Source organism: Puma concolor, chromosome D3 (assembly GCF_028749965.1).
Source record: "Puma concolor isolate L17-30 chromosome D3, mPumCon1.1.hap2, whole genome shotgun sequence".
In the NCBI taxonomy this organism is placed as follows: Eukaryota; Metazoa; Chordata; class Mammalia; order Carnivora; family Felidae; genus Puma; species Puma concolor.
This window is the reverse complement of record NC_141678.1, coordinates 70508557-70535608: the sequence shown is the minus strand read 5'-3', so window position 1 is coordinate 70535608 and position 27052 is coordinate 70508557. Positions and strand designations below refer to the sequence as shown.

The window sequence follows — 27052 nt, the reverse complement described above, 5'->3', positions numbered from 1 at the left end:
TTTTTAATACTCTGACTTGAGGACGATTGGCTTTAGAAAACTACCTACTTGGATGCCACACAGGCACTTAAATGGCAATGTGTGTAGAAAGTCCCATATATACATAGACTATCGCACATATTATGCCCCAGTATTTGTTAAGTTCAATGGTACAGACCTTCATAATTGTTTTTTTCCATCACAAAGCAAAAAGCTGTCAAATTTCAGCTGACCAGGAATCCTTTCATTATAAAGAGAGTTAAGTCAAACTCTTGTTCCTTCTCTACCTCTCCGGTGCCCCGTCCTTCTCAGACATGCCCTGCCTTCTTGGCTGATTCATTTCTGGTGCTCTCATTTAGCTGTCTTACATGACAGATTAAGATTTTATTTTTTAATTGCCAAGTGGTACAGATTTGTTTCTTCCAACAGTTTAGTCATTCAAGAAGTACACTTTAAAGTGAAAATCATTCCTGATTCTCAAGGCACCGTCAACCCTGTTCCCTACAAATAATTACAATTTAGTGCAGTTCCTGTTTTTCCTTCCTTCCCTCCCTCCCTGAACACACACGTTAACTTTCTTTCCAAAAATAAAACAATTTTATCCCATCATACTTTACCTTAACTGCTTTCTTCACTTCATTGATTACAGAAAACTTCTCATTAGGACAAAATGAGCTTTTTAAATGGCTGCACGGTGCAGGAACTCTTACTTGTTTATAGTCTCTGTTTAAAGCTCTTTAAATTTCTGTTCCAAATGTCTTGCTCTCTGTGTGAGTTTGGGTCCTCTGAAATATGTCAGGCTATGTTAACTCACTTTGTCAAGCTGTTGATAGTAGCAAGATGCTCCTCTGGAAGGAGATTTAGTGTAATTTGCATGTAAACTCACACCTGGATTTAAAAACATAGGGGTGGCAGTGGTTTAGAAAGGCAAAAGCATACATAAACAGGAGTACAGCTACCATTTTCCTGTTTTCTTTCTTTTAATTTTTATTTATTTATGAGAGAGAGTGAGCATGGGAGGGGCAGAGAGAGAGGGAGAGAGGGAGAGCGGGAGAGAGAGAATCCCAAGCAGGCTCCCTGCTGTCCGTGCAGAGCCCGACTCGGGGCTCCATCCCACAAACAATGAGATCATGACCTGAGCTGAAATCAAGTTGGACCCGTAACCGACTGAACCACCCAGGCACCCCTATCATTTTCCTTTTCTACCATCTATAAAGAAAAGGCTGTGGAGAGAGGCAAGGTCAGAGCGGCTGGGCGAGGAGGTCACTCTGATGATCTAAAACAGCCGAGGCAGGTGAAGCAATGTGCCAGCAGGCAGAAGAACCAGCCTGGGGCAGGTGAGCCTTCTGGGGCTCTCAGGCCCGGCACTCCCTCCCTTCCGGGTTGTCCCCCTCCGAGTGTTGTGGAGACCAGGGGGCAGGGTGGCAGTGGATTTGTCAGGGACCTCAGATCCATCCTGTCTGGCCTCGATGGTCTCACTGCTGAGAATCTGCAACCTCAGCCCAAGCTCTGCTCCCCTTTCTTCCCATCAGCCAGAGTGGAGCCGAAGGACAAGCACCCCTTTTTGGATGGCCCTGGGCACCCACACAGGTCAATAAACTGAGCTAGATTTCAGGAGCCTCATTGCAAGCAGCAGACATATTCCAGAAAACTCGGGCAAATTCTGGATGGAGGGAAATCTCGTTCTGCTTGAAATGCACAAACTTAAAGGGAACTTGCAGCAAATTCCTTTGCAGAATGAGTGGTGGCTTTGGCAACAAACACGCCCTTCATTTAGCTACCCATCAAGCACAAAGTTGGACAGCTTTGGTTCGCTTCAATCAGGAGTTACAAATTAAGAAAATCCATTGTTCAAAATGAAGCAGAATGTTGCAAAAACATAGCATGGACGGTTTCAATGCTATTTAGCAGGCGGTTTGGGGTTCTGGCTGAATGGGGGTTAAGCAGAAAAGACTTTTTGTTTCAACCCCTGTTGCTGGAAATATCTCTAAAATGTCCCCATTCAATTTCCTGCCTTGGTACATAGCACCCAGGGAACAGAATTCAATTTTTGATAACTGAATGACTTCATTAGCTTTCTGGTCTTCCTGCATTTTAGTACATTATGGAGCAAGGCTGCAGAGAGAAGTGTAGAAAATGCAGCATGTCGTCCGCAGAATGTTCAGACCAGGAACCAATGTGAAGTGAAAAACCAAAGAGCAAGGGAATTGCCGGCAAGATTGTTTTTGTTATATTGTCATTTGTTTGCTTCTCAGAGTCAAATCCAGACCCTAGTATCACCTCAGGCAATCACGTTTTGGGAGGCCCCTGGGGGAGAGAGATGAGCTGTTCTCTAATTCAGGACACCCTGTGGATGCAGCAGACACACATCACAGACACAACAGAACCCTCCCCCCAAGGGGAAGCTGGATGCCCCAAGTGTCATTCCTTGGGACCACTCGAAGGAGAGGACAGTCTTTAAACCAGGCTGCTTCTCCCAAACACAGTCTGAGGATGACCTACACAGAACTGGCCCCGTCGGGATCCCCGAGGGTGCAGGGCGAAGCCCAGAAGTACGGGGATGAACACTGCTTTAATCCCACCCAGTTCTGCACCTACAACCCTGGGGTCCTGTCTCGAGATGGACGGCAGAAGAAGGCGCAGAGATGGGAGCCCTGGAGTGGCTCAGTAAGTACCCGACAGCTGGTTTTAGGTGGCCACGGTGCCTCCTCACACGTGCATGGCGCAGGCCTATCTCTGTCCCTGTCTCTGTCCCATGGCCATCTGTGGGGGGTGTAGGTCCCTACGCTCTTTCACGTGACAGTGAGGAAGCAGCGCCTCACGAGGTGGGTGCCTTCCTCACTCAAGGCACAGGAAGAAGGGCTGGGACCCAGGCCTCTGACACCAGCCTGCTGGTCTCACTGCTGGTCTTTGAAACTGCCTTAACTTCTAATTCTGATTCAGTGCCCTCGGGAGAGAGGAAAAGCCAGTAACCACTGTTTTCATTTTCAGATGGGGGAAACCGAGGCACAGAGCAGTGATATTTGCTCCTGATCACTTGGTGACTTGGGAGTGGAATGGAGGCTAGAAATCACATCGTCTGAACCTCAGGCCAGGGTTTTGTTCTCAAACGAGCAGCTTCTTTAGTCTGTGATTGCTACTGGACTGTGAAATGCCCACCGTGAATGCCCTGAGCAAGGAGGCCCAGAAACAGGCAGGCAGGAGGAGGAGGAGACAGGAGAAGGAGCGAGAGGAATGGCAGGCGAGCAAAGCTGGGGCCTGTATGTCCTCCTGAGTGCCAAGTCTGCAGAATGTGACGCCCGCAGGTCACCTCACACACCCCTTGCTCCTGGCCCTTTGGTTCGATGTTTCCAGGTCTTCCTTGAACCTCCTTGCTAATCCCTGCGACAGCCCCCATTTCTTTCCAACTCCATCCCAGTGCCTTCCTGCCAATGGCTTCTCAAGAGCATGCGTGTGGGGGGTGGGGAGGGGGGAATGGGTGGTTCAGCCAGGCCTGCTGCCATCTGCAGCCCTGTACGGCTGCTCTGAGGACAGCGGGAGCTGCTCCAGCCCACGCCCGTGTGATGCTGAGGTTCTCTCCTCTTCCCCATCCACCCAAAGGAATGAAAGGAGTAAAGGGCTTCTTAGCAGCAATAACAGAAGCCACTCAATAGAGTTAAAGCAAAAAAGATGGGCTCCTCCAAAAGTACTGGATGCAGATGAGGGGTGAGGAGAGAGTCAAGCCCCCTCAGGACTGGAAACACTGACCAGAGAGCTCTCCAGTGATCAGACAGGCTCGCTCTCTCTCCATCCCTGACTCTCCATCTTTACTTGGCATCCTCTGTCTGCAAATGTAGACCCCTCTGGCTCAGCAGTTCTGTGTGCCCCCATCTTCTCCGCTCAGATAAGAGGAACCACCATGCCGGACCCACTTCCTGTTGGACAGCGTGGGAACATGGATGGTGAGTCTGTTGCTGAAGGGGGTCCAGAAAGAGAGGAGCAAATCCAACCATTGTTCTGTGGCTGAGCCCCAACCCCACGCAGCCCTGCGTCCAGCCGCGCCAGGTTTCCAGCTCTTCTCAGAGAGGGAACTCTCCATCTGGGGCTGAAGGAATTGTGTGGGCAAACTCTGGGACTGTTAAAAATACCTAGTCTGTATGAGCTTCCCACTTACATATAAACTCCATGAAGGCAGGTCTTGAGTTTCAGTCGTGTATCCTCAGAATCCAGATCATAGCTGGCATTCAACTATTTGATTGAGTAAGTATTTTTACTTTAAAACAGCTTTATTGAGGTATAAGTGACATACAACTGCACGTATTTAAAGTGTACAATTTTGGTATGTTTTGACATACATATGCAACTGTGAAACCATCACCAATCAAAAAGCAATGAACACATGCGTCACCCCTAAAAGTTTCCCTGCCTTTTTGTAGTTTCTCCCCATCCCTAGGCAACCACTAATCTATTTCCTATCCTAATGTAGATTCCTTTACATTTTTTAGAATTCTGTATCTAGGGAATCTTATAATATTTCATCATTCATTTATTCATTTTGGTCTGGCTTCTTTCACTCAGCAAAATTATTTTGAGATCCATCCATATTGTTGCAAATGGTTCATTCCCTGCTATTGCTAAATAGTAATTGCATTGTATGGATATACCACAGTTTGTTGATCTGAATGTTGAGAGACATTTGGGTGGCTTCCAGGTCTTCCTCTATGAAAAAGAAAGCTGCTACGAACATTTGTACACAAGTTTTTTCATGGACATATACTTTCATTTCTTTTGGGTAAATATATAGAAGTGAAATGTCTGGATCATATGGTAGATGTAAATTTAACTTTTAAAGAAACTGCCAAATCATTTTTCAAAATGGCTGTAACATTGATTTTCAAATATTAAGCCACACTTGCATTCCTGAGATAAAACACGTTTGGTCAGTCTGTGTTTTTCTTTTTATATATTGTTAAATTCAATGTGCTAAGATTTCATCTAGACATTGTGCGTATATCTTAATAAGAGATATTAATCCGGTGTTTTCTTATAATTTTTGAGGAGGCGGGGGAGATCAGGCTTTGCTATCACCATAATACTTACAATGAGGTGGGAAGTAGTCCCTTCTCTCCAATTTTTTGAAAGAATTTGTAAAATTGGTATTATTTCTTCCCTAAATATTTGGTAGAATTCCCCTGTGAAGCTATTTTGGCCTGAAGTTTTCTTTGTGGAAATGTTTTTTAACTACAAATTCATTTTTTTAAATAGAGATAGGGATATTCAGATTATCTGCTTCTTAAAAATTTTTTTGAGGGGCGCCTGGGTGGCTCAGTCGGTTGAGCATCCGACTTCAGCTCAGGTCATGATCTCACAGCTCGTGAGTTCGAGCCCCGCATTGGGCTCTGTGCTGAGAGCTCAGAGCCTGGAGCCTGTTTTGGATTCTGTGTCTCCCTCTCTCTCTCTGCCCCTAACCCACTCACATTCTGTCTCTGTCTCTCTCAAAAATAAATAAACATTAAAAAAAAATTAAAAAAAAATTTTTTTGAGCTATAATTCACATACCATAAAATCCACCATTAAAAAATGTACCATCCAGTGGTTTTTAGTGGGTTGGCAAGGTTGTGCACCCATCATTACTAACTAGTTCCAGAAAACTTTCATCATCTCAACATAAAACCTCATTCCTGATGGAAGTCACACTCTATTTTTCCCCAACTCCCAGCCCCTGACACCACTAATTTACTTTCTGTCTTTGCGAATTTGTCTAATTTGTATAGCTCACAGGAATGGAATCATACAACAGGTGGCCTTTTGTGACTGGCTACTTTCACTTAGCATAATGGCTTCTAGATTCATCCATGTGGTGGCACAGTGCATATCAGCACTTCATTGTTTCATGACCCAAAGAGCCAAAACCATCTTAAAAAAGAACAATGTTGGAAGACCCACCTCCTGATTCCAAAACTTACTACAAAACTTCAGTAATCATGGGGCGCCTGGGTGGCTCAGTCAGTTAAGCATCTGACTTCGGCTAAGGTCATGATCTTGCGGTTTGTGAGTTCGAGCCCCGCATTGGGCTCTGTGCTGACAGCCTGGAGCCTGAAGCCTGCTTCGGATTCTGTCTCCTTCTCTCTCTGCCCCTCCCCCACTTGTGCTCTGTCCCTGTCTCTGTCTCTCAAAAATAAATAAATGTAAAAAAAAGAAATTAAAAAAAAAACTTCAATAATCAGGAATAGTGTTGTACTGACATAAGGAGAAACATGAATGAAGCTGGACCTCTCTCTCACACCATCTACAGCAATGAATTCAAAATGGATCAAACACCCAAATGTAAGAGCTAAAACTATAAACTTTCACAACTCATAGGTGCACATCTTCATGAGCATGGATTAGACCCCAACTGTGAAAACAACAAAATACAACATAAACTGGATATCATCAAAATTAAAAAAAAAAATTGTGCTTCAAAGGATACCACCAAAAAAGCAAAAGATAACTCACAGAACAACAGAAAATTTTTTTTGCAAGTTATTTATATGATAAGGGACTTATATCTAGAATATATAAAGAACTTTTACAGTTCTATAATAAAAAACCCAAATAACCCAAATAAAAATGGGTAAAGGATCTGAACGGTTTCCCAAAGAAGATCTACAAATGGCCAATAAGCACACGAAAAGATGCTCAACATCATTAGCCACCAGGGAAATGGACATCAAACCACAAGCACCATTTCATACCCACTAGGATGGCCAGGATAAAAACAAACAAACAAAACAGAAAATGAGAAGCGTTACTGAGGATCTGGAGAAACTGAATGCTCATTGCTGGTAAGAATGTGAAATGGTGCCACCAGTTTGGAAAACATTCTGGTAGTTCCTCACACAGGACCATATGACTTAGTAATTCCACTCCTATGACTATATCCAAGAGAGATGGAAAGGCACGGAGAGATGGAAACAAAAGCTTGTACGTGTTCGTTCACAGCAGCGTTATTCATGAGAGCTGAAAAGTAGAAACAATCCAAATGTCCATCAGCCGAGAACAGATAAACACAATGTGTGTATCCACACGAAGGGATGCCATTTGGCAATAAAAAGAAATGAAGCAGTGATACCTGCTGTCACATGAATGAAGCTTGAAAACATACTAAAAAGATGCCAGCCACAAAGGACCACCTATCACATGATTCTATTTATATGAAATGCCCCGAATAGGCAAGTCCATAAAGAAAAAAAAGGTAGATTTCTTGGTTGCCCAGGATTGGGGAAGGGAGGGATAGAGGCTCTAGGGGGTGATGACTCAGGGGCTGGGGTTTTTGGGGGGGGTAATGAAGACATTTTAAAATTGATTCTGGTGATGGATGTACAACTCCATGAATATACTAAAAGCCAGTGAAATGTACATTAAAAAAATTTTTTTTAAATGTTTTATCATTTATCTTTTGAGAGAAAGACAGTGCGTGAGCAGGAGAGGGGCAGAGAGAGAGGGAGACACAGAATCCGAAGCAGGCTCCAGGCTCTGAGCTGTCAGCACAGAGCCTGACGCGGGGCCCAAATCCACGAATGGCGAGATCATGACCTGAGCTGAAGTCGGATGCTTAACCACCTGAGCCACCCAGGCACCCTGTGAAATGTACATTTTAAACGGGTGTACTGTGTGGTATGTTGATTACGTCTTGATTAAGTTGTTTTGAAAAAAAGAGTTTAAAGGCCAATATAAACCTGTTCCGCTGAAAGGCTGCCCCAGCTGGTAGCCTCTTCCCAAGCAGATGCGTGCTGGGGCAATGAGGCAGGCCTGGGGGCGCAGTTAGTTTCCAGCGGGGAGAGATGGAAGGAGAGGGTGGTGCAGGCATGTGGCCAGGGCAGCAGGTGGACATGGGAAGATGGGAGCCTGTGGGGAGCCCACGGGGAGAAGGAAGGGCCCAGGACACAGGGATGGCAATTTCCTGTCCAGGCCCCACCTTTGCTCATGGCAGGCCCCAGGGAACGTCATAAAACTGCTCTGTTCTCCAACTCTCTTCGTGGAGAAAGCAGAGGCAGGTGTTCCCCACTGCATGACTCTTCTGTCTTCTCATCACAGAAAGCACCCAGAAGTCCTTGAGTTCTGGAGCCGAGTCCAGGTGTATCAGCTGCTACCCGGGTCCCTGGGGGCACCTCTGGTCCAGGCTCTGCTTCTTATTAGCAGTGGGTCTTTGATGAGCCCCAGCGGTCCCCTAGTCCTCATCTGTCAAGTGAGGAGAATAATTAACTTGACCTGCCTCCCTCAGGGGTTGGTATGAGGATCCAGAATTATCACTGCTGGGAAAGAGCTCCTAGGGTGCATTACTGTGAATTCCGGGAAAATTTTCAGGGTGAATACGATGATATTGATCTCACAGCTACAGGAGCCATGGGCTGTTCACGCTCTCTCGTTAGCATTTGCAAACTGGTTGGGGTCAGGGTTGAGGGCAGCTGGTGACCACAGAGCATCGCTAAACAAAAGGCCTATAGAGAACCACTAGGGAAATAGGAAGCGGGAAAAATTCATCCCCAAGAAGATGAGTCCTGCCTTGCACAGCTGCTTCATTGAGCTCACTGCCAGGAGGACACGTGGCTTCTGCAGATGGTGGTGGCTCTGCATAGAAGCTAGTGCAATACAGTGTTCATGACCATACCCTGGAGTCTCCCACACCCCGGAAACCTGCTGTCCGGGTCATCCGGGGACACAGGAGAGGCCAGCATGGTGCAGCACGCAGAACAAGGAATGGTCCCTCCTCTCCTGCTGCCTCAGACAATGAGGGGATCTTGTCAGGTGTGTGATGGACAGGAGAGGCAAACAGGACATCATGAAAGAGGAGAAGAAGCAAGAATAAGCGTTGGGGCAGCGGTGGGACAGAAGAAGCTCGTCTCTTCCCAAAACAGCTGTGCCAGGATGGGCCTCTGCTCTGCATGCCTGGATGTGGAGTTGCTGGCAGACATCTAAGTGAGCGGGGGGAAGGGTGGAGGGGTAGGCATGACAGGTGCTCATTCCCGGGATCCATTCTGAAGGGCCATCACTGATGTCTATATTGATCGGTTGGTCCCCACGCTTACCAGTCGTTAAATATTTTGAATATTTTGAATAGTGTATAACCTCGGTACTAGAATCAGTCTTTGGTTAAGTTGCCAAAGTGCCAACATTTAGTGGTCTGGTCTCCCAGGTTAAACACCCTCCTCCAAGTGCAGTGCTTCCTAATCAATCCATTCTGACAATTCATTCAACTGACTTGTTCCCACTTTTCTTCACTCCTTCAACTTGTATCTTAGATGAGAGACTAAAACATGGTCAACTGCTTCAATAAAATTTACCACTGGGGCACCCAGTGGCTCAGTTGGTTAAGTGTCCGACTCCTGATTTGGCTCAGGTCATGATCTTGTGGTTTTGTGAGTTCGAGCCCTGAATCGGGCTCTGCACATTGACTGCTCCGAGCCAGCTTGGGATTCTCCCTCTCTCTGCCCCTCCTCCGCTTGTGCTCTCTCTGTCTCTCTCCAAATAAGTAAATAAACTTAAAAAAAAAAAAATTTACTGCTAGTGGTAGAATTTCAGGTATCTGAGAACACAGGAACTCCCTCATGATTAATAATCATAGTAAAAAAGAACTAATATTTACTGAGTGCTTCCCAGACGCCTGACAGAGTGCTAAGCATTTCACACACAGCCCTGTGGGGCAGGGGACAGAGCCAGTCCGAGGTGGGTTAAGTAACTTGCTCTGGGTCACATGGTACCAGCAAGGAAGGTCATCCTGCTTCTTCGGGACCCAGAGCTCCCAGAGGCGCCTGCCCCATGGTCCACACGGAGGACGGGCTGGCATCTGGGTGACGAGGTAAGACACATGTGACACACTGAACACTGGAGAACGGAACCCACCGAGGGTCAGCGGGCACATCCTCCTGGGTCAGATGCCCATGTGCCTGACCCTTCTCTCTCAGGGATGGAATAATTTCTACTCTTCGTGTAATAAACATGTTCTTGGTAAACGGACTCTGGCAACCAATTTCCCCAACCTCCCACCTAAACAGTTAACGGTGCTAAAACCATGCACATTCATGTTGTGTGTTTTGGGGGAACTAAAGAAAAATATATAGAAGGAGAAAGAAATCCCCCCCTTCTTTTTACTTGTCTTGTCTAACCATTGTTAACGTTTTGGAGTTTTTACTTCTAGCCTATTTTTGTATGTCATTCTTTTCTCTGTGTTTTAAACCGTTATGGTCACCATCTATACAATTCTGTGTCTTGCTTTTTAAACCTAATCATTATTACATAAACATTTTCTATGCTATTGTAAACTTCAAAAACACCATTGAAAATAGTTGTATCATGTTCTAGTTAGTGGATAAGCCATAGTTTACTTAACCATGCCCTAACCTCCAACGTGGTTTTAAGTTTAGATGTTCACGTATGAGTTTCTCTCTAAGTGAATTGGTGGTGTTTGCCCACATCTGATTTTTGTGCATCTAAGAATTAAAGTGTCACAGCTGGTCACGGAGCTTGCATTAGGCTTTTTTACTTTAGGAGGAGTTTAAAATTGTACTGAGGTGAAAGGAGAGGCTTCTGGGATGCCAGTGTGGCTCAGTGGGTTAAGCATCCAACTTTGGCTCAGGTCATGATCTCACGGTTCGTGAGTTCGAGCCTCGCGTTGGGCTCTGTGCTGACGGCTCAGAGCCTGGAGCCTGCTTCGGATTCTGTGTCTCCCTCTCTCTTTGCCCCTCCCTGGCTCATGCTCTCTCTCTCTGTGTCTCAAAAATGAATAAACTTTAAAAAAAATAAAAAATAAAAAAAGAAATGAGGTTTCTGTAGACAATGTCCCTGAATCTCAACAAGGGACTTAGCTAAATCTCCTAGGACATCGTTGTGGACAATGAAGAAACAGATCAGATAACTATGCAATTATGTAAATTCACAACTGGTTGGACAGCTATATCCAAAGAATGCTGGCTTAGGGTCAGTGTCACCCTGGAGGGAGGAGGTGGCTAGTAGCCAGGAGTCTAAGCGTCTCACCTAATCTCTTTAACACATTTTAAAATCACTGATATGGGTGAAGTCCTAGAAGACTTCTGGGTTTATAAATTTATAAATTTAATTTAAAATTTATAAATTTAATTTAAAACTAAATTAAATTTATAAATTATGAAGTTGTAAGGGATAAACTGATGTGATAAAACAAAGATCCAAAAAGATCTCATCAGGTTTTGGAATATCTGCCTAAAGCCAACAAGATGAAATCTATCAGGGATAAGGGTAAAGTCTTATATTTGGGTGACAAAAATCAACTATATATAAATGTAGAGAATACCGAGCTTAACTGAAGTCAGTTGGCTACAAGCTCAGTATGAGACAATAGTTGACATAGCTGCCCCAAAAAAACCCCACCGGCAGCACAGACAGTAAGTCATTTATGGAGAAGAGATGTCACACTCTCAGGGACTTGGCTGGCTAAATCACAAAGTATCTGTTCTGAAAGACACATTTTAAGAACGTGTATGACAAGTAGAAGGAGGTCAATGAAAAGATAAGGTAGTGTGAGCTCTGGCAACATTATCATCTAAACAGCCACAAGGCAGTGTAGCCCAGTGGGTACAGCATGGCCTCTGAAGCCAGGGGCTGGGCTTTGACACCCAACTCTGTCATTTACTAGCTGGTGACCTTGGACAAGTTACTCTCTGTGCTTCGATGTCTTCATCTATAAAATGGGGACAACAGCAGCACCTATCATCATCATCACTTTTATTACTATTATTATTATTAGGCTGGTACAAGGACTAAATAGGATAACACCCGTCGAGCACTTAGAACAGTTGCCTGGATATGATGATATGAAAACAAAGGGCTTCTAGGCTGCAGAGATTTAAAGGGGCAGGATGGACGACCTTTTCAAATATTTGAAAGCTGCACTGAGGAAGAGAAATCATGTTTCATTCTGAGAGGCTCTTGAAGGCCATACTCGATTCAGTGGAAAGGGAGGGACTTGGCTTCTTCATTAGTCAATAAGCATTTAATGTGCACGTATTTGGGGTGAGATACTATGCTAGGCGCTAGGAATACAGAGATGAATGAGATACATATTCTTTCCTAAGGGCCCAGATGGGGAAGAGCCAAATGAATAGAGAATCACAACAGGATGGGAATAACTGCTTTAGGCCTCTGAAGGGAGGTGTGATTAACTGTCCCCTGGGGAGCTGGGCAAAGCTTTGACGACGTGGGGCTGTTGAGCTGAGTCTGCAGGGATAGTAGGAGTTCGTGTGGGAGCAGAGGGAACAGTGTGTGGGACCAGAGCTGTCACCGAGTATGGGATTATCCAGTGAATGGTGACAAGTCGGTGATGTTACAGCACAAAGTGGGTGGGGTGGCAGGAGCTAGAGATAAGGCTCAAAGAAGTGTAATACTGATGGAGAAGGTCCGCCAAGAAAGATGGGATAATCCTAGCAGTCCTCCCCCTGAGCCTATTCTACACTGCTGTCTTCTCAACAGGCAACCAACAAAGGCTGATTTAAGAAATGACACTTAAGGGCACTTGGGCGGCATAGTCAGTTGTGTCCGACTTTGGCTCAGGTCATAATCTCACAGTTTGTGGGTCTGAGCCCCGCATCTGTGCTGACAGCTCAGAGCCTGGAGCCTGCTTCGGATTCTGTGTCTCCCTCTCTCTCTGCCCATCTCCCCTCACTCATACCCTGTCTCTCAAAAATAAATAAGCATTAAACAAATTTTTTTAATTGAAAAAAATAAACATTTAAAAAATAAAATAAAAAAAAAAAACACACTACACTTAGAAGAAAACCGAAAAGGATTTGACTCAATTTTCCAATTATTCTTCTGCAGTATAAAGATAGGAATAAGACAGTATCATGTCCGAGACATTTACACTCTGGGAGTACCCAAGTGGAGGGACAAGAACAAGGCCTGGGGCATCTGGGACCCTCCCCACCAGGCTGAAGATACCGTGTGAAAGGGAGTCCCTTACTGGCACATCCACTCAGGTATAAAGGGAAGGAGGAGCGCATTATTCAACACTTAGCCCCCAGGCTTTCTGCTTGATTCCATTGAATAAAGTTCATTGAGCTAAGGATGTAGAGATAAGTAAGTCATCAACAGCTCCTTCAAGGTGTGCTTATGATCTTGCATTAAAGGATAATCAGTCACACAGAGCATTACATCATTAAATGTGAGGGCTGTCTGCTTCTGGCCACGAAGGTGTGACTGGTGCTGGATTTGCCCTCCTACCATAAGCAATGATAAAACCGGAAATACATAAATAGTAGATGTTTTCAGGCACTGGACAATGGGCTGAGCAGGATCCCTGAGAGAAGGGAAGAAACACATAAGGTGAACTTCATAGCTGCCCTGGCCCTCTGTCTGAGTAGATTTCCTAACCACAGCACAAGGAGGGAGGGTGAAGCGGATATGGTTGTCCTCGTGACCTGGGGAGGGAGAAACTGGAGTCTGGGGCTGCTGAAGCATCTAGAGCTGGCAGGGAACTGGAAAGGAAGGAGCTTCAATAGGGTGGGAGCCCCAGAAGGTTGTTGTTGGTGGTGGTGGGGGTGGTCCTGCATGGACCTCTGGCTGATGGCTGTGCTGCACCTACCCAGGGCGAGACTCTGGCATGGGCTAGCAGAGAGCAGCTACTGTGGGACCTAGAACAAACCAAGGACAGTAGAGGTTATAGAGACACTGGATCCATAGGAGTTCAAGTCTAGCCAGAGGGGAACACCAGGCATTCCAGTGAGACAATAGAAAGGCCAGGCCCCGGGAATAAGGACCGTGCTCTGGAATAAGGGTTATTCTATTCCTGCCCTATCAAACGCTCAAAGCCTAAAACCAAGCCTTAACAAAACTAAGGAGAAGCATCAGTAAATTAACTGCCTGCCAGAACAAAACCAAAAATCAGTGTTGAACTCATTAAAGGAAGACAATATAATTCAGGATCCCTTTCAGAGTACCAATTGCACTGTCCACGAATAAGCAAAAATTACCAGAAATGGGGTGAAGAATGAAAATGTGACCCAAATTCAGGAGAAAAAAGGAGTCAATACAAAACAACCCTGAAATGTCCAGGTTTGGAATTAGCAAAGACTTTAAAGCAGCTATTATAAATATTTCATGGATTTAAAGGAAAATATGATCTCAATGGATGAAGATGGGGAATCCCAGCACATAAATGGAAACTATAAAAAAAGGAGCCAAATGGAAATTCTAGAATGGAAAAGCACATTATCTAAAATGAAAAATTTACCAAATGAGCTTAATTACAAATTAGAGATGGTAGAAGAAAGGGTCAGTGAAGTTAAAGACAGAACCAGAGAACTTATGCATTCTTCAAAAAAGGACAGAAAAGGGGTGCCTGGGTGGCTCAGTCGGTTAAACATCTGACCCTTGACTTTGGCTCAGGTCATGATCTCACAGCTGAGTTTGAGCCCTGTGTTGGGCTCTGTGCTGACAGCTCAGAGCCTGGAGCCTGCTTCGGATTCTGCGTCTCTGTCTCTCTCTGCCCCTGCCCACCCCTCAAAAATAAATAAACATAAAAAAAACAAAAAACAAAAAACAAAAATGAGCGCAAAATTGTGGCACCCGGGTGGCTCAGTCGGTTGAGCATCCAAGCCTTGATTTCAGCTCAGGTCATGATCTCACGGTTTGTGGGATGGGACCCCGCATGGGGCTCTGCACTAACAGTGCGGAGCCTGCTTGGGATTCTCTCTCTCTCTTCCCGTCTCTCTCTCTCTGCCCCTCCCCCGCTCAGGCTCACTCTTTCTCAAAATAAATAAATAATTTTTTTTTAAATGAAAGCAAAATAAAGACACTTTCTAGATAAAGAATTTGTCACCAGCAAGCCTGTGCTACATGAAATACTAGCCCCTCTCCAGCATCACTGGAAGGAAGCAGACTTCAGCTGTGAGATGAGCACCAAGTGAGGCAGTAGGCTGCTGTGGAAAATAAGGAGGCAGCTACTGATCCCTTTACACTTTTTTTTTTAAGTTTATTCATTTATTTTGAGAGAGAGAGGCAGAGTGCAAGCAGAGGAAGGGTAGAGAGAGAGGGAGAGGAAGAGAATCCCAAGGAGGCTCCAACCACGCTGTAAGCACAAAGCCAGATGCGGGGCTCGAACCCACAGGCCGCGAGATCATGACCTGAGCTGAAATCGAGTCAGATGCTTAACCAACTGAGCCACCCAGGCTCCCCTGTTCCTTTGCACGTTTAATCAATAGCTCAGCCCAGTGAGAGACAGACCTACAGGCACATGAGACAGAGAGAGCTCTGAGATGGCAGTGAGCAAGGCCGGTATGCACCTGTGCGGCTAGGCCAGCGGTAGAACAATGAAATACCTGTAAGCTGGTTGGGAGACAGGCACTGCTCCAGGCCCCTGATTCCCTCACTCATCACTTTGGCTTCACTCCCAGATACTCCTAGATCTCGCTATGATCTGGCAATAAAGGGTCAATTCCTGGCAAGCAGGGCACCTCCGGGACCCTGCCTTAGGCCTCTGGCCGGCTTCCTTTCCAATTAGTGGTGCCTGGGCCATGCCAGTTGTTAAAGATTTTTAATACCGCCCCTGGAGCTAAGTGGCGTTGCTTCCCAGGAAAGGAGGTCTGGGTATGAGGCTCTGGGAGTGGGCAGAGAGGACCCCAGGAGGCCCAGGGACAGAGTGAAGACCAGCAAGTAGGGGTGGGGGGCTCAGTGGGCAGGGGAAGGGAGGCACTGAAAGCCAACAAAATTAGCTTTCCAAGTTGGCCTGAGTGTTCAGGGACACTTGACTCTCTAGTACAACCTCTGTTCTAATCCCCGAGGTCATGTTTTTCCCTTTTAAAAAGGGATATTTCATAGCCTTTTAAATAAATCTTTTCAGCTCCACTGATTTGGAATAACATGCTTAGCAGCTTAAGAACTTCTAGCTGGGCCTTCAGCAAGGTGTCCTCCGACAAGCCCATTTTCTCATGAAACGCTGGCCGCCCAGTATGGCCGGGCCTCTCCGGGGTTGGCACTGTGGACCCTAGGCCTATTGTGGGGTCCCGGGCAAGCCCTTCCTCACTCCCTACACGCAGGACCCGTGCCTCATTCCCTACAGCTGCAATGGGGACATCATCCAAAATCTAAGCCCAGAGAACAAGTGGACACTCTCTTGATCAGCAGCAAAGACCCTATTTTAGGCACAGAAACGAGCATTCCTCCTCTGAGTTTCAGTTTCAAGGGAATCATGCTTTACGGGGGCTTTCTGTGTGTTCTGCCCAGGCAGACGGGAAGGTTATATTGGCCTAGATAGACAAGAAGCCATCAAAGGAAGGTAGTGGCCAGGAGGTGGGGTTGATCAGCATGATTAAACCAGCATAAACACAGCCGACCGAAGCTTGGTGCAAAGCCTTTGCAAGCTGGCCGTGTGTGTTTGACATCACGCACCCTTCTGCCTCCTTTGGGACCTTGAACCACAAGCCTAAACAAACTACGGTAATCTGCTGAGCCTTCAATCACTCAGTCTCACTGAACTGTGAAACCAATATCTGTTGTTGAATAACATCGAGGGAAGTAGCTTACACCAGAATGAAAAGGGCACGTTTTCTAAAATCATTGCCCATATCACCTAACTATTGTGAAAATCACACCTAAATAGAACCAACACTCCTTTTGGTGTTGATCCGTGGTTCGTGTAGCTTTCTACCGAATGTGAGGGACGCTGGGCAGGTGGGCAGTTTCCAGAGTACTGTGATGGAGGCCGTAAAAGTCGTCCTGCCTAAAACAACCTTCAAAATTCCCTGTCGCAGTGCCTGATATCCTCACCATTAACAACCCCATTTACTTAAAGTATCTGCTTCAAATACAACCCCATCATCTAGGAGTTCTTAGCCTTCTTCCTAAGGGCTAAAGTTTGAGAATATGGCTGCGGGAACCAGCAAACTCATCAGGACCATCAGCTTTCTGTCCAGAGCCAAGCCATTCCGTGTCTTCAGATCAGTGGTTCTTGAGAGTTAAACCGGCACCAGAATCACCTGAAGGCTTGTTAAAACGCAGCTTGCCGGGCCCCACCCCGAGTTTCTGATTCGGTAGCTCTGAGATGGAACCAGAGACTTTGTATCGTTGACAAGCCCCCGGGTGAGGTCGATGCTCCGGTCCGGCACCCGCTTTGAGAATCCGTCGCTGTGCTATCAATTTGTAAGGCATCTCTACGAGATATGTAGGCAAAGTGTGAACACGTTCTGATAGGGAATGGGGTATTAGGACAGAGGGCTCTGACACAGAAAGGGGCCGGGGCCCAAAGGCAGGCCAGCCTAACAGAAAACTCAAGACTTTCCCGAGTGATCCGCCAAAACACAGGAGCCACTGGCCGTCAAAATTCTGATGAGCCTCTTACTCTTGCTTTCTTTCCTGGGTATTTTCTGCCTACTGCCCCCCAAAAGGCAAGTCTGCTGGCCGTACCCCGGCAACCCCAGCAAGGGGTGGCTCCTTTCCCTAGCCACGGGTGGCCCCTCCAGGACAAACCTGTGTTCACACAGCTCATCTGGCTGTCCGCATGCTGCAGGCTCCCGGGGGCTCCAGACACTTCTTGGAATTTACACAGGATTCAGTGAAGTCTTAAACAACATTTGTTTTCCTCTTTGGAGATCATCTACTTCCTAATAGGATAAATTCAAAGTTAAACATGCTCTGACCCTTCAGCGGCCTCTTCTCGATACGAACAACAAGGAACTGCTCAGCAGGCTGGCTGAGGAGGTGGGCAGAAAGGGATTCACAACAGGAGCAGAGGCTGGGAAGCCACCTTTCAGGTAGGGTCTCATGACTCCCCCTTTGGTCAGGTCAGGAGTTGGTTCCATATTTCAGTGCAGGGGAAACCAAGACCCGAGTGTCTGCGTGGTGTTATCATGGCATCTACTGGGCATATAGTTCTGTTAGTGATTTAGCTCTTCATACATATGAAAGCACTCTGGTATCTTCCACTTTCATTTGACTCTAAGAAGAATCCTATGAAACAAGCAGAAAGGGAATGACCCTATTTGACAGAGAAGACAACAGAGAAGAGGCACAGAAAAGCCAGCGGGCGTGGAGTTGAAGTGTGTGCATTGGCCACTCATTGTGAGGTCTTGAGTGGGTCTCCTCCCCTTCCGAGGCCTCGGCTTTGTCAACTGTGAAATGAAGGGGACGGACGAGGTGACGGCAAGGTCTTCGTACAGATCTCATATTCAGCAATGAGCTGCACAGTGAAAGATTTGCCTGACGTCACACACATCAGTGAGGTGAGTAACAGTGACACAGGAGACACGTGCTCCTTGTGCCATCGAGAAAGCCATTAGAGCACCCCCACTGTCACCTGGGGTCGTCTCCGTGACAGTGTGGACTAACTGGGAACTCCAGCTGTCCTCTGGACCTGGCAAAGACTGAGACCCCCTAAGGGAGGAGGGGTAGGGGAGACCCAGCATGCTCCCTGACTGCCTTAAGCCCCAATGCTGCCAGCTGATCACTGGAGAGGAGAAGGCCATCTGGGTTGGCACCTCCTTTACCAGACAAACTCAGCGGACACTTACCCCATGGCAGGCCCTGTGCTAGACCAGGGGGTGTGGAAGTGAAGGAGACTCACTGTCCACCCAGGAAGAAGTCACAGTGAGGAGAGCGAGACCAGGTGCTGCATACCGCTGGGTGGGTTATGCTTAGCCAAGGGGCCCGAGTCCAGCTGCCAGTCAGATCACAAAGCCTGCCCCTGGCTCTGGGCTGAATCAGCCTGGAAAAAGGATGCCCTTGTATAACCCACACAAAGGCACTGGCTGTGGCCCAGATGAGCACAATCTTCTTCAAGGTGAGTGCAGGATGCACACTACTTCAGGAGGGGTCCAGATACACACGTCTGACCCCAACCAGTCCTCTGGCTGGAAGAATTACGTGTTCTCTTTCTGAGAGTCAAACACTCTAACCACATGCAATGAACCCAACTAGCTTCCTATCTGGAATGTGCTGGTAAATGCCTATTCTCCCATCTGTTTGAGACAGTCAACAAGATCAACAGGGCCATGTCTCAGGAGCAGCGATTGGACTCCCTGGGGAAAACAAGATGAACGCAACGCGCCCTCAAGAACCAAGGGGCTCTCAGCCAAGGGGAGCACAGAAGAGGCAAACACAATGACCCACAAGACAGAGCAGAGAATGCTAGATGCTAGGTATGGGATGGGGGAGAACTGACATGGGAGTTCACAGGAGGGAAAGATGAATTCCCACCAAGGACCAGCAAGCCTTCATGAAGGAGATGGTGTGTGGAAAGGCCATGCATTGAGATGCGAGAAGGCCCACGTTCTAGAGCCCCTCCTGTCAGTCAGCCAAATAATCTCAAGACAGCCGTTGCTCTCCATTTTAAAATGGACCCTTTGCCCTAATTGCCTCACAGCAATTTGAGGATTAAATGAGAACTGATTTGGGGCGCCTGGGTGGCGCAGTCGGTTAAGCGTCCGACTTCAGCCAGGTCACGATCTCGCGGTCCGTGAGTTCGAGCCCTGCGTCGGGCTCTGGGCTGATGGCTCAGAGCCTGGAGCCTGTTTCCGATTCTGTGTCTCCCTCTCTCTCTGCCCCTCCCCCGTTCATGCTCTGTCTCTCTCTGTCCCAAAAAATAAATAAACGTTGAAAAAAAAAAATTTAAATGAGAACTGATTTAAATGCATATTAGGTAAATAAAAGCACCAAATATAAAGTTTTTGTCATCACCCGAAGAAGAATAAGGAGAAGACTAAAAGCCGACAGTGTATGAGGGAGAAGGGGTGAGGGGAACACCGGCCAAACGCAGGGCTCACAACTGGCTCCAATGATTTTTTTTAACCACCCACAGCTAATTTTATTCAAGAGACTCTAAGGAGAATAAGTCAGAACATCTAAATTTCTTTGGCATCAGGAAAATGAAAAGTCCCAGCCAGAGCGGTGTCTGCCCATCCCTGGGGGACAGGAGCACAGTCACTTAGAGCTGGTGGCTGGTGAACGTGGGCCTGGGCCCGGTGTGCTCAGCAAACATTGCACAAATGGATGGGCTCCTTACTGCTTTCCAAGGGACTTTACATCCATGCTGTATTTTGATCTGTAACCACAAGCCAGTGGGGTGGAAGGCATATATTATCATCCCGTCAACAACAGGGGAACCAGGGCTCCCAGAGGAAAAGGGACTGTCCGTGTCCCTAGCCAGCAGGTGTCAGAAGGGAGCCTGGACCCCTGCCTCCCTGCTTCCTCACACCCCGCACCTAACAAGTGTTACTACAGCAGATCTTCACCCCTACAAATCACCTTCCCTGATGTTAGCGAAGGTCTTTTGCGTGCTGTTCAGAGCATGTTCCCTGGAATACATCACTTAATCAGACCCTTTCATCTAGGAAGGTCCTAGCTTTGCTCCCAAAGGTACTGGTTTATTCCAATTCTGAAAGTGGTTTTGCGCATCCCAGAAACGAGTGTCATGGATTCTATGGGCCTTTTACCAAATAAGAATTGATTTAGGTTAAAACCTTCAGTTTGATTGTTTGGAGTCATTGCTTCTTAGAAGCAAGTGAAGGTACAAACAGCAAAGGGCATGAGGAAGGGCTTTGTTTCATTTTGTTTTTAACCGTGGATATTCTTGCCTACAAAGTCAGCTATCAGTTTTGACAGACGGCCTGGCCACCGGAAGGGGGACAGGGGGCAGGTTCGTGGTTAAGGTGACAATGAGGAACTAGAACCAGCTGGGCTGATTCGGGGTCTGAAATCTGGGCTGGAGCCCAAGTTCCAGAGGGTGAGGGTGGGACAGGGAGCCCTGCCCTTCCCCCCCCCCCCCCCGGACACCCTCTCACCGCACCTGCAGGACAGGTCAGTGCCTTTCTGGGAGTCTGTGACCTTCTGGCTGCCAGCAAATAAAGTGGCAAGGGAAAGCAGAGGAATGAGGCCTCAGGGAGAAAGCTGAAGCACGTTCCAGGTCAGAGCTACCCTCCCCTTTCGTGACCCACCTCAGCCCCTTGGCTGATAACAGTTTATGGCACACCTACATCCTAGGGAGTGTTTTCATTCTAATAAAAATTCATGGTTCAAGGCTTCTGGCAGAAGGCTGGTAATCACACCCACCCCACAGCTCTGTTGAGGGATGTCTTGTGACATGTATTCAGCAGCTCCCCTAAAGCGGCAGGAACCAGGGGTAGGGGGAATACAACTTCAAAGGACTCCCAGCTCCTGAAGGAAGCAGTGGATTAGTTAAGAAGAGGCCCGGGGCCTTGAGAATGAGTGTCAATATCTCCATCAGTGTGGCTGGGTCAGCTATGTCTCTGCGGCTGGTGGAGACGTGGGGTCTCAGGACCGTCTAGACACCTGTAGCTTCAGTATGGCCCCGAGGGGCCAGGGCATCATGGGACCTAGGAGAGCTGAGCCATTAGCTAGACAGTATATACTGAGGATTCGTTTATCGGGTACACTGTTGGTGCCCTCTGTCCACGGAGAGAGAGAATGGGACACAGAGTGTGAAGAGGAAGCACGAGGCTGCTATGGTGAGGGGCCTCAGTGGGAGTCCTGAGCGGACAGGAGGGAGAGGTGGTATTAGGTGGATGGCAGGGATAAGAGGATGCTAGAGGCAAATTCACCAACCACACAGTTTTGAAGCCATAGAGTTTAGAGCTGGAAGAAATCGGAGAGATCATCTAGTCCAACCCCATCTTGTGCAGCTAGGAATTCTTGGTCACGGCCATGGGGCAGAGCCAAGACTGAGAACCAGGCCACCAGCCCCAGCCCCTGCTTGGCCAGCAACTGCTGTTCAGGCCAGTGATCTTTCTGGCGCCCTCCAGCCCCTCCCAGGTACAGATTCTAGTCCCCTGATTCCAGCGGAGCTAGGAATACCCTTCTGAACAGCTGTGAGCACTCTGGAGGATTCTGTGGACCACCCATTTCTGCCATTCCAGCCAGACATACCTTGTGTGAATAATGCTGGTCAACGATCCTCGCCAACCCGAAATCCCCGATCTTGAGCACGAGGTCCTCCGTGCTAATGAAGATGTTGGCGGGCTTCAGGTCCCTGTGCAGCACGTTGGCGGAGTGGATGTACTTGAGCCCTCGGAGCAGCTGGTACATGAACAGCTTCGCGTGTTCCTCTGTCAGTGTGCCCTGCTCCAACAGGCGTGCCAGGTCGGTCTCCATGTACTCCTGGACAATGTAGGCCACGCTGAACTTGAACAGCTCGCCCTGCAGGTCAGTGCCCTTGGGCCCCAGCACCTCGTACACCTTCACAATGTTGTCATGGTCCAGGCGCCGGATGATCTTGATCTCCCGGAGTGCATGCTTCATGCTGCGGGAGTCACTCAGGGTGATCTTCTTCACAGCCACCTTCCGGCAGGCCCTGCTGTCCACAGCTGACAGCACCAGCCCATTGACACCAAAACCCAGGGGTTGGAAGTCAACGAAGCGCCCACCAAGGTCATACCCATAGACACTGGCGATGCAGTCGCCCTTCTCCGCCATTGTTGGCTCAGTGGTCAGGGTCTGCCCGCGTGGTGAAGGGGCGGTCAAAATCGGCCAAGTCCCGGGTAGCGGCTTCCCCAGCACACCTCATTCTGTCAAGTCCCAAAGCCGAGGGATGCCTCTCCTCGTGCTGATGTCGCTGCCACCGGCTCCCTGGAGACAAGAGTGGCATACGTCCATGCTTGCTGAGCTATGGAAGGAGAAGGCTCAGAGGGTTTTCTTAACTTGCATTGGGAGGGCTGTCTGCCAACTCGTCTGTACCCTGAACTCTCCTCGAAGCTTAGAATGGCTCATGCTTTTTTAAAACGTAGCATCTTGGAAAGAAAAACCAGTCTCATCATCTATGTGGATGTAAAGTTTTCTACCATAACGGACCTCAAGGTAAAAAATGTAGACACGCTCCCCTTTAAATCTTTTGTTGAAAGAGGTTCCTTCTGGCTGAAATGTAGAGCTGTTAGTGAGCTGTGTTCCTTTACGATGGTCCAAAGCTCAGTTTTGTCACAGCCTCCGGCAGCTTGGTAACTATTGTGTCCTGAGCAGTATGAAGGGATCCCGGCAATGGATTCTGGAGGCTTCTAGGGGTTTCTTTTACCTCCGCCAGCTCCCTTTTCTACCAGCTCCTCCTCGGTTTCATAGCTCAAATCAGGCTGGTGAGCACTGGTGAAGAAAGCCGGAGGAACCCAACCACCTTTCTTGAGCTCTACACCAAGTTACACCTCAAGTCCCAAATCCGAGGGGCACTCAGCTGCCACGCCAGGATCCTCCAGAGGCTTCCGAGGGGGCAGCATCCTCTGTCACCCCCTCATCCACGCCACCGTGAACAAGACTCTGTTCTGCTGGACTCAGAGAGGCTGCAGGAATGCGGCATCTTTCAGACCATGTCTCCTTTCCTGTCAAAGAAATAGCGTTGGGTAAATTTCCACACTCCAGCTTCCAACACCTTCCCACTTGCGTGTCCTTTGTTAACCAGCCCAAGTGTTATTTGATCTGTCCAGCCAGCTGAAACACTGCTTGCTCAGGGGATTCCAGGCTTTGCACTGCCCGGCCAGCCCTCCTGCTGTGGGCAGCGCTCCCCTGGAAGAGAGAGAAGATGGATTGATTTGATAAGATCATCAAATGGTGCACCTTTTGTGTAAATGCCTGCTCCCCAAAGGTTAACACACACCAATTGTGGGTGGGAATGATCCACTCTGACTTTGGAGAAATTAATTTGCTATGCTCTCCAAACACATACATCAGCACTTGCTGGGGGTGTTGATCATAAAAAGTAACTAACTGGAGACAAAAAATAAAGGATCGATAATTTTTTTTTTTTTGTACTTGGACCCCTTTTCTTCCTTCTTTTGCAAATGTCTTTGAATATTTTGAGGGAATTTGCCACGTGCTGATGTTTAATTACATGTGTATCTCTTGCTTTCCACAGAGGTGGCAAAAGCACACATACCAAGTAACAAGGAAATTTTATTGCCACCCTAAAAAAGGAATTCTCTGCCCAGCAAGGCAGGGCACAGACTTCTTAGCATGACACCAGGACTGGCATGGTGAACTGTATTCTCTTTGATGGTGGGGACCTAGCTCTTCAAAGCAATGGCTCAAATTCTATCATGACTGCCCCCTGGTGGCTGCTGACTCAAATTACAGGCATAGAGCCTACATGGGGAGAAAAAGACTGCAAGACAATGTAAATTCAGACCTCTGGAGTAAAGGCAATGTTATGGCTTCTGAGGGACTGGCAGCTTTTATAAGTTTATTAAGTCCGTGGACAGTCAGAGAACAGACACTGTACCCTGCACAAAGGAGTGAATCTAGTTCTTACCATACTATAGGGCCCCCTGTAGAGATGCTTTCATATCTGAACTTTGCACAACTCTGCAAATGCTAAATGAAACAAAACAACAGTAAACTCAATGTCTGAAATTAAGGGGGACAATAAGGGGACACAGATGACCTGAAAGAGTAAACCATCAGATCCCCTCTAAAGACTTCTAATGAAAGAGATTTGCCAAGGGCCTGGAACACAGTGATTGCTCAAGAGAGGTCAGCTATTGATGACTTTGTTAAAAATTTCCTTGCATTTGAATAAGAGGCACCTAGTATTCTACCGTTTTGACAAAATCTTCAGCAATCCTACTCTGGATGTTTTTATTGGTCCCAGCAGCAAAATAACCACAGTCTTACAGAATTTCAGAATGGGAAGTGATCATAGCAAACAAGTCCAGTGGTCCTTAACTGGGGATGGTACTGCCCTCCTTGGTTCATCTGACCAGGAGTCATTACTGGCCTTTAATGCTCAGGGCCAGAACCCTAACCACCTTGCCAAGCAGCTCCATCGGTGAATAACTGACACCCACCCCCAGGTGCCAGCACCTCCACTGAGAGATAATGATTCTGGCCCAAGTCCTCACTTTGCAGATGAGGGCACCAAGGCTCAGAGAACAGCAGCTCAATGTTTCTGGCGTAGACAGGGGCAAAACACATTTGATGAACTGAGAAATGAATACTATTCACTCTGAGCATCCCTCGCCAATTAGAGACAGTGCTGGGACCAGCCTCTGAGCCACCCTCTGTGGCCCATGCTAGCGAAGTCTGCCGGGATACCTAATTCAGGGGAACAAAAGAACCACCCTAGCGCTCCAGTCCATCCTCCTCTGGCTCTTGCTGCCCATCACGTAACAAACTAAACCAGAGCTTCTTTCACTGTCTACCCACATGCCTGTCCAGTTCCCAAGGGCACAGCAGGCAGGCAATTATATATTTTGCTTTATGAGAAGAGACGCTTAAGCCTTCTTCCCTTTCCAGCTCCCACTGGGTTGTAAACAGACAGGACCGAGCACCTAAGTAAGGAGGAGATGACATCACCAGCAAGCAAGAGCAGGATTTGTTCCAGATCAGCTGCAATGCAGATAATCTGTGAACAATTAAGAGGTGCTTTATTTATTTTTAAAACTCTTTCCTCTTCCCCTCACGTGAGGGAGGGGCTGTCTCCCCTGAACATATGCGCGTGTGTGTCTGCGTGGGTGCGGGTGAGTGGTCTCCCTGACACGCGGCTGGCTCCAGTGGGCAGGTACCGTGTCACCTTGGGAAGACTTGCTTCCAGCCACTCTGCCTTCCTCATGGGCCTCTAAGTACACTCTTTCAATTCCTTCCACCTTCCCAGTTCCTGAAATGTTCTCCTGCTTCCTCCCCACTCACTGAAGTCTTGCCCACCACTCAACCCAGATGGCATCTCACTTCCACTCCAGAGTTCCCATTCCGGAAGTGTCCCGGGTGACATTCTCCTTGCCTAAACTCCTGCAGTGTTCTTGTGTATGCCCTCTTTGACACTGACCACATACTAAGCTGGGCTGTTATTTAACGTCTTATATGTGTCCATCTCCCAACTAGACTTCAAGCTTCTCCAGTCCAGGGCACAAGGCAGTACTCAGAAACTATCTGACTTGGGGGCACCTGGGTGGCCCAGTCAGTTGAGCGTCCAACTCGGCCCACGTCATGATCTCGTGGTTCATGGGATCAAGCCCTCCGTCAGGCTCTGTGCTGACAGTGTGGAGCCTGCTCAAGATTCTCTCTCTTCCTCTCTCTCTGCCCCTCCCCTGCTCACTCTCTCTTTCAAAATAAAAAAATACACTTAAAAGCAAGTTTGAAAAACAAAAAGGAAACTAAATGGCTTGGACGTACATTCGTCCAATGCTGAGGAACACTCATTATGTCTACACAATTGTCCTGCTCACATTTCCTAGATGATCAGCATCCCCTCCCTAACTCTGCTGGTGCAATACAACTTGTTCAAGAGGGCTTTTCTCACACGCCCCAACCACTCAGACACATCAGATTTCTTAACTTCAACCTTCTCGGTGTCACCTGCTGCTCAGAGGCTGCCTCTGAGAATTCCAGGCAGCTGTTTCTCTGTTCCCGTGTGAGTTGACTGTTACTCATCCCTTCTCAGCCCTCTTCGCTTTCTAAGTTTCTTTCTATAATGCCTCTAAAATTTCCACTGTAAACCTTTTGCTTTTCTCCACAGGTGGACTGATTGCAAAACACCTATTACCTAAGATGTCTTGGCTTTAGCGGTTCATTGTTTGCATGACATGCCAGGGGGCATGAGCGCATCGGCCCTGGAGAGGGGCAGACCCAGCATCTGGATGTGCCCACCGTTGCAGAGACAACAGTATGGCAACTCCTCAGGGCAAAGCACAGCCATTCTCCATTTGAACTTGGTGGCTCAGAGCTACTCTGAATCAGGTGCGATTTCAAACCAGGCAGTTGGCATTCACCTTGAAGGAAGGAAAGGTCATGGGTTCAGTTGTGCTCACATGACAGTGAGCAAGAAGAATGCATGCAACTCCTGCAAGGGTAGCCTGGCTCCCATGATTCACAGTGAATGTTATAATAAAACGCAGGAGTAGAAACACCTACCCCTAGGCTCCTAGCAATGGACCTTCATTTCTCCACTGATTTCCCACGGACTCTCTTGCAATACTTTAGTTGGGGCCAATTAATGATCCTCTCACGCATCCAGCCTTTTAACACGTGGGGACAAACCAGAAATGAGATGGTGTGTGCCAACTGTCCCTTGCTGGGTTTCCTGGGGAGCTCGTTTACAAAGCAGCTTTGGAAATTCTAAATTTAGACTCAACTCTGCCTGCTCAGATCCTCCCAAACC

General features: G+C 47.6%; 1 protein-coding gene across 2 annotated transcripts in view; it reads right to left on the bottom strand.

The window, feature by feature from the left end:
* MAPK4 (mitogen-activated protein kinase 4) overlaps positions 1–27052 on the bottom strand; it is a 152694-nt gene that overhangs the window by 30776 nt on the left and 94866 nt on the right. The window contains exon 2 of one of the 2 annotated variants that reach the window (XM_086682990.1): positions 21847–23466. In XM_086682990.1, coding sequence (XP_086539116.1) covers positions 21847–22392 — 546 coding nt within the window. In that variant the 5' untranslated portion in view covers positions 22393–23466. The remainder of the gene's footprint in view (positions 1–21846; positions 23467–27052) is intronic. The other variant, XM_086682991.1, reaches the window with a different exon arrangement.